The following is a 5,688-nucleotide window of genomic DNA, read 5'->3' as shown; positions in this document are numbered from 1 at the left end:
CTGTTTTTCTTGCCAGCGACTTCGCAGAATATGGAAGTTCGTCAAGACGTGCGAGACAAGCGCGACAAAATTCCAAGTCGCTGATCAGAATTTTAGCTCCTCTAAAACCGATTATATTTCAACCTTCCGATTATAATCTTAGTGATCGAGGCGCAGTAGCTATCGTGGAAATGAATATTCTGGTGTCTGGGGAGCGTTTGTTTGTAGTTGGAGGGGGAACTTTTCAAAGATGGATAGCTAGTCAGTTTCTTAATAAGAAGAACGTTGGCGGAAAATCCAGCAGTAACTGCCAAAATGAATTATGTAACAATTTGTGCTGTTTATAAGTTAATCAGTAGAGGCCAGCAAATGACCTTTGAGACGTAACATTCCGATTTACGGAGAACCAATTAATATGGACACCCAGAGGTCAACTCAATTTGACCGTAGTCAATAAATACAATAAAACACAATAGAAGACAACAGTGGGGAGCGATTTTAATGTGCACTTTACAATGACGTCCTCTTTGCGATAGTTTTCCGTGCTTAAAAGAATCGAATCAATTATGTCAATGATATTATTTGGCAAAAGTACCTTCATTACAAAGTAATGTTGAACAACGCAGCAATATTGTGAGACAAGCTGAATACAATCAGAGTATTGGCTCTGAATTAAATCTAAGAATTAACCTAAGTTAATTATTTGATTTCCAGCTTTTTGTTTGAACTTTTTTCTTTTCAACCTCTTTTAATTAAGATTTTGTTTATTGTTAAACTGCGCGATTCTTTTTCTTAAAGCTGGTTTCCATATGACCGCTACGATCGCAAAGAACATGTTCATCGATCACAGCGATCATATACAGTAGACTCCTGACAACTCGACCCTGCAGGGGAAATAAAAAAAGATTCGAGTTATCGGAAGTTCGAGTTATCGAGGGTAAAATTATATAGAAAATGGCCTGAAGGGAAATGAAAATTACTTCGAGTTAGCGGGAGGTTCGAGTTATCGAGGGTTCGAGGTATTTGCAGCGTTTTTAGCGATGATATCGATCATATGGAAACAAGCTTTTATTGCTTATTCGCCCTTCCGTTATTGACTTCTTCTGAAGGTCGCATAAAAAAATCTTATTTTCTATTTTTTTTTTTCAATGTTCCTTTCTATGAAATCTGTGAAAAAGAACATTTATGACAATTTAGTAAAGTTTTCAAGTGATTGAAGAACACACATAAACAGGGGCGGATCCAGGAATTTTTGATAGGGGGGTCCAAACTTTGACTCAGAAAGCACTACAGAAACTTTATTTGGGCAAATTACTTGGCCTGGAATTTAGATGGATTAGTGGCAAAATACAATGGCTTTCCATCAAAAAATAAACCAGCCAGTTGTCATGAGTAATAATAGGCGATCCTGTCGATGCAAGAATTTCAGCGTCAAAGAAGTAGTGAAAAAAATCGGTCAGGGAAGGGGGGTCCGGACCCCCCGACCCTCCCCCTGGATCCGCCACTGAATTAAAAAAAACGGATGGGAAACTCACTGGAAACACATGGGGTTCGCGCAAGAGAATGTACCGGGAACGCATGAATGAGTAAACGTGTGGAGAAACCCACGATGAATAAACGGGGGATGCACGGGCAAACCCGGCCACCGGGATCCTATGGCGGAAGGAATAGTGTAACTGACAAGTAAACGGAAGGGACTGACCCACAGGGAATGCGTGGGAAACGTAGGGGGGTCCCTACGAGGAATGCGCGAGGCTGGTTGTCAGTCTAACAATGGTTGCCGATTCAGGCTTAACTGTTGGCAAGGTTTAGTGTTGGCTAATGTTTGGTGTCGGACAACTTTAGATTTGCACCCAAGTTTAGATTTAGGGCTCGGATTAGGTTGAAAGGTATTCTTAGGGCGGGGATCTGGGTTAAAGTTGGGTTTAAGATTCTAGGGAACACACGGGGAACGTTTAATATACGGGGAATGTACAGGGTAACGGGCGAATAGATGGGAATAGCACAGAGTAAGGACGAGAAAACGTATTACTGCATCCCGCGGGACGAGGGACCATGTAGAACTACACACTACAAGGAACGCACGGGAACTCAAGCCATATGTTTGACTCCTCTTCCCTCTTATAGGCTCGCTACTGCGAAGACTTAGGAATGTCACAAACACAAGCTTCCAGACTCTACCTTTACAGTGGATTGACGTCATTGTTATTCCGTCCTGTGATTGGTAGACTGTGTGACGTTCAATGGATTGACGCGTGTTATGTTTATCAGCTGGCAGCGTTCATCAATGGAGTCGCAACGTTACTGTTACCGCTAGCCAGGACATATCCTCACTTTGTTTTGTACTTTGTTGTTTGGGGATTTGCCGATGGAACAAATGGCTGCTCCGTGTGTGTCGCCATTATCGCTTGTTTTACGAGCAAGCAGAGGAATATTGGGCTGAGTGTTAGCTTTACCATCACCTGTGTTGTGGCTGCCGCTGGCCCCGCACTTGGAGGTAAGTAAACAAGAAAATACAGCAACATTTGAGCCCACGATCAAGAATTATAGAATAGTGAACTTTCATTAAAACGGACACCCTCGGGACCCTCATTTGGTGTTCGTAATAGGAAGAGTTCGCAACAGCAGGGTCTGATGAAAATGACCCATTTTGTGATTGTGAAGTGTCGCGTACTGCTATACTCTTTTAAGATTTCCAGTTTCTTTTAATTTGAAGTGTACAAAATAGTGTACTTAAAGACTGCAGAATAATTGTGTCATTCAATACGTTCAAGTTGTCCGTTGTAACGAGAGAAGAACAAAAAAAATGTTAGTTTGGGACAACATTAAGTCTCCACAATAGGTCACCTCCGGCGGAGTTACCTTACATGTTCATTTTCATAAAAATTAAACTCATTTTCATATCAAAGGTTTTAAACGAAGACTCGTTTTGAAACAGAGGTACAAGGTAACTCGGAAGTGGTCTATTCCGTAAGAGCGGGAATCCGCAATAATGGGAAGTTGTTTCTAGCATTTCTGTTTCGCCTGTCCGTAATAGCGGGGTGTCCGTAACAGCGGGTTGTCCGTAATAGCGGGGTGTCCGTAATAGCGGGTTGTCCGTAATAGCGGGGTGTCCGTAACAGCGGGATGTCCGTAATAGCGGGGTGTCCGTAATAGTGAAGTGTCCGCAACAGCGGGGTGTCCTTAATAGCGGGTGTCTGTAAGGCGAAAGTTGACTGTAACTTTATATTTCTTTTTCTCTTCTCCATACAGGTCTCCTAGCGGATGAGTCTGGTTCCTACGTTCCGACATTTTACATGACGGGAACTGTAATTGTTGTCAGCGCTGCAGTCATTTTGCTACTCCCGTTTGTTAAGTCGAAAAACCAAAGAATAGATTCAAACTCGGACGAGATATTTTTGGTTGTGGAAAAATGCACAGTTGTTTGATGTCACTGTAGGTCACAAAAAAACAATATTTAAATAGATTAATATATTTGATTTAAAAACTATAGAAGTCTAACTTCTTGCAATCCATGTTTTTTCCGTTGTCAGTCTTTTAATTTTACCACAATCCCTTTTGCCGTATATCTTGTTTTTAAATTCACGCGTCAGGTTTGCAAGTGCAAAAATAGCTGTACACAATAAAAAGTTTGTGGGTTCATACGATGGTATTCATTTCTCCCGTTTTGTGATTGATTGGTTGAAAAGCGTGCGAACTTAAAATTTGCCACCAAGCTGTGACGTTTTGTCAGTGATTGGCTTGTATTTCTAATCCATATTCATGCCAATTGATGCCACATGGTAGCGTTTTCCACAAACTAAGTTGTTCGATGTTGTGTGAAGAAGTGTCGTCCCGTAAGGTGATTTGGTGCCCTTGAAAGAAGAAGATACTTGAGTCAATGGGGACAAGGCCATGGAAAACATATTCATGCTGTTCTAAAACCAAAGGTAAACATTGCTTTTGAAAAATGTTACTTAAAATTTGATCTGAAAGTCGAACGAACGTCCTAATGACTCGCGCGTGACTCTGCTGTTCGCTTTGAACGTCGCGTCATCTCGAATTTGCAATATCATTTCGCCAAAGCTTTCAAGTTCTCCTTTCCTTGAGTCAGTAGCCGGCAATATTGCGGTATTTATGTTTGAGCACGGAAAATTTAAACTTCAGCTTTCCAAACGTAGTCGCGGATTTGGTTGACAGGAGCGCGAAACCTCAAAACCCTCTGTATGATGATTTACGGAGTTTTCATTGTATTATCATTTCTGTTTTCAGGAAAACTAACTTGGTGTAGTGCAGAGTGAAGTCAACAATCTGGGCAAGGACAAGCTTGGATCACAGAATCCTGAGGGAATACTTCAAAGATAAGAACTTTAAAATTATCAAATACTTGTAGTTAAAATAGTGGCTGATGAAATGTTTAAATTTATAAAGGAGTGTCGCCACTGGCTTAACGACATCTTATGTACCAATTGTCTTCACTAAGGGGAAAAAAAAAACAAAAAAAAAAAAACAGAAAATAGCACTAGGGACTAAGAAAATAAAAATAAATAACTTATCAGCCACTATATGTTGGTACTGATTGTTGCAGAGGATTGCGATCACTAAGCGACCATTCAATTTATTTTGAATGTTTCATTTCGTTTACTTCGGAAAAAAATTTATCGTTGTATTGTAACTTGGTTGTTTATTGAACATCGGGTTCAAAAGCAGAGACGAGAATTCTGTAGCGTTCAACATTTTTAGAATTTCTATAGGCTCAAATTTATCGCAATTGCAACAATGATTACCTCAAGTCAGTTGATGACGTAACAGGGTGATATTTCAAAGGTGGCTCCACCAAAAGATCGAGATCGGCGGGTGTAAAAATACTTGAATTTAACATCGTCTAGTCCTTGCAGAACAATTATTTTTCTAAAAATCGAGCAATAGGGCGGGTTTACAACGACTATATCTTATTTATCGTCAAGTTCTTACAAACCAATTATTTTTCCAAATATCCAAAAAATGGGCGGGCGTTCAACTTATTAGATCTACTTTGTCGTCAAGTTCTTACAAAACAATTATCTTTCAAAAGATTGAGAAATGGGCGAGTTTACAAAGGCTATATCTTATTTATCGTCGGTCAACTCTCACAAAGCAATTTTTTTTGAAAAGAATAACGCTTAGGAAAAGGAATGATCACAACCTTTCAAATTTTTAGACTCGAATTTGATTTATTGATGCAATTAATTGTGCCACCTTTGAGATTCATTCGTTTGCTTTATCATCTGGCTAATTGTAGATGACAAGAGAACAGGGGCATTTCTTGTGTTCAAAACATATTCTGATCTATTGTTTAGGTCATTGGCAAAGAATGTTTTATACAGCTAAATTTCACGATACCTCTTGTTTTTAAATGTTTGGCTTGTTTTATGTGGGTTGAAAAACTCTGTGCCTACTTGTTCTCTTGTCACTTTATTAGCTTAGTAAACCCCGATGTCTGGTTAGAAAGATTATAAAAAGACAGTCTCGATAAAGAAAAATTACATTTGTGCAGACCACAAAAGGAATTGACCATTCCTGTTTAATCGGATTGCGTAACATTCTTTGTATTTCTTGGCTTTTAATAAGATACGAAGACAAAATTCATTCTATTTCTCCGATTTTTTGTTTTGTTCTGAATTGTCTTGACTACACTAAAACAACGTGCAAATTTTATCGAGATCAAGACTGTTTCGGTTTAACTTGTGA

At 39.4% G+C, this 5,688-nt stretch overlaps 2 protein-coding genes across 3 annotated transcripts in view; both read left to right on the top strand.

The window, feature by feature from the left end:
* Positions 1 to 564, top strand: part of LOC145460688 (uncharacterized) — a 1,810-nt gene extending 1,246 nt beyond the window's left edge. The window contains exon 1 of the mRNA XM_081445573.1: positions 1 to 564. This exon is cut by the window's left edge and continues 1,246 nt beyond it. Within this exon, the coding sequence (XP_081301699.1) occupies positions 1 to 326 (326 nt within the window). The 3' untranslated portion in view covers positions 327 to 564.
* LOC145460689 (monocarboxylate transporter 13-like) overlaps positions 1 to 5,688 on the top strand; it is a 29,956-nt gene extending 24,268 nt beyond the window's left edge. Inside the window, exons 4-6 of one of the 2 annotated variants that reach the window (XR_014039879.1) lie at positions 2,107 to 2,476; positions 3,232 to 3,908; positions 4,231 to 5,688. Coding sequence is in view for 1 of the 2 variants with exons in the window: in XM_081445574.1 (XP_081301700.1) it covers positions 2,107 to 2,476; positions 3,232 to 3,407 (546 nt within the window). In the remaining variant the exon portion in view is untranslated. Of the gene's footprint in view, positions 1 to 2,106; positions 2,477 to 3,231; positions 4,181 to 4,230 lie in introns of those variants that run through there. The other variant, XM_081445574.1, reaches the window with a different exon arrangement.

Source organism: Orbicella franksi, chromosome 11 (assembly GCF_964199315.1).
Source record: "Orbicella franksi chromosome 11, jaOrbFran1.1, whole genome shotgun sequence".
In the NCBI taxonomy this organism is placed as follows: domain Eukaryota; kingdom Metazoa; phylum Cnidaria; class Anthozoa; order Scleractinia; family Merulinidae; genus Orbicella; species Orbicella franksi.
This window is presented reverse-complemented; position numbering and strand designations above follow the sequence as displayed.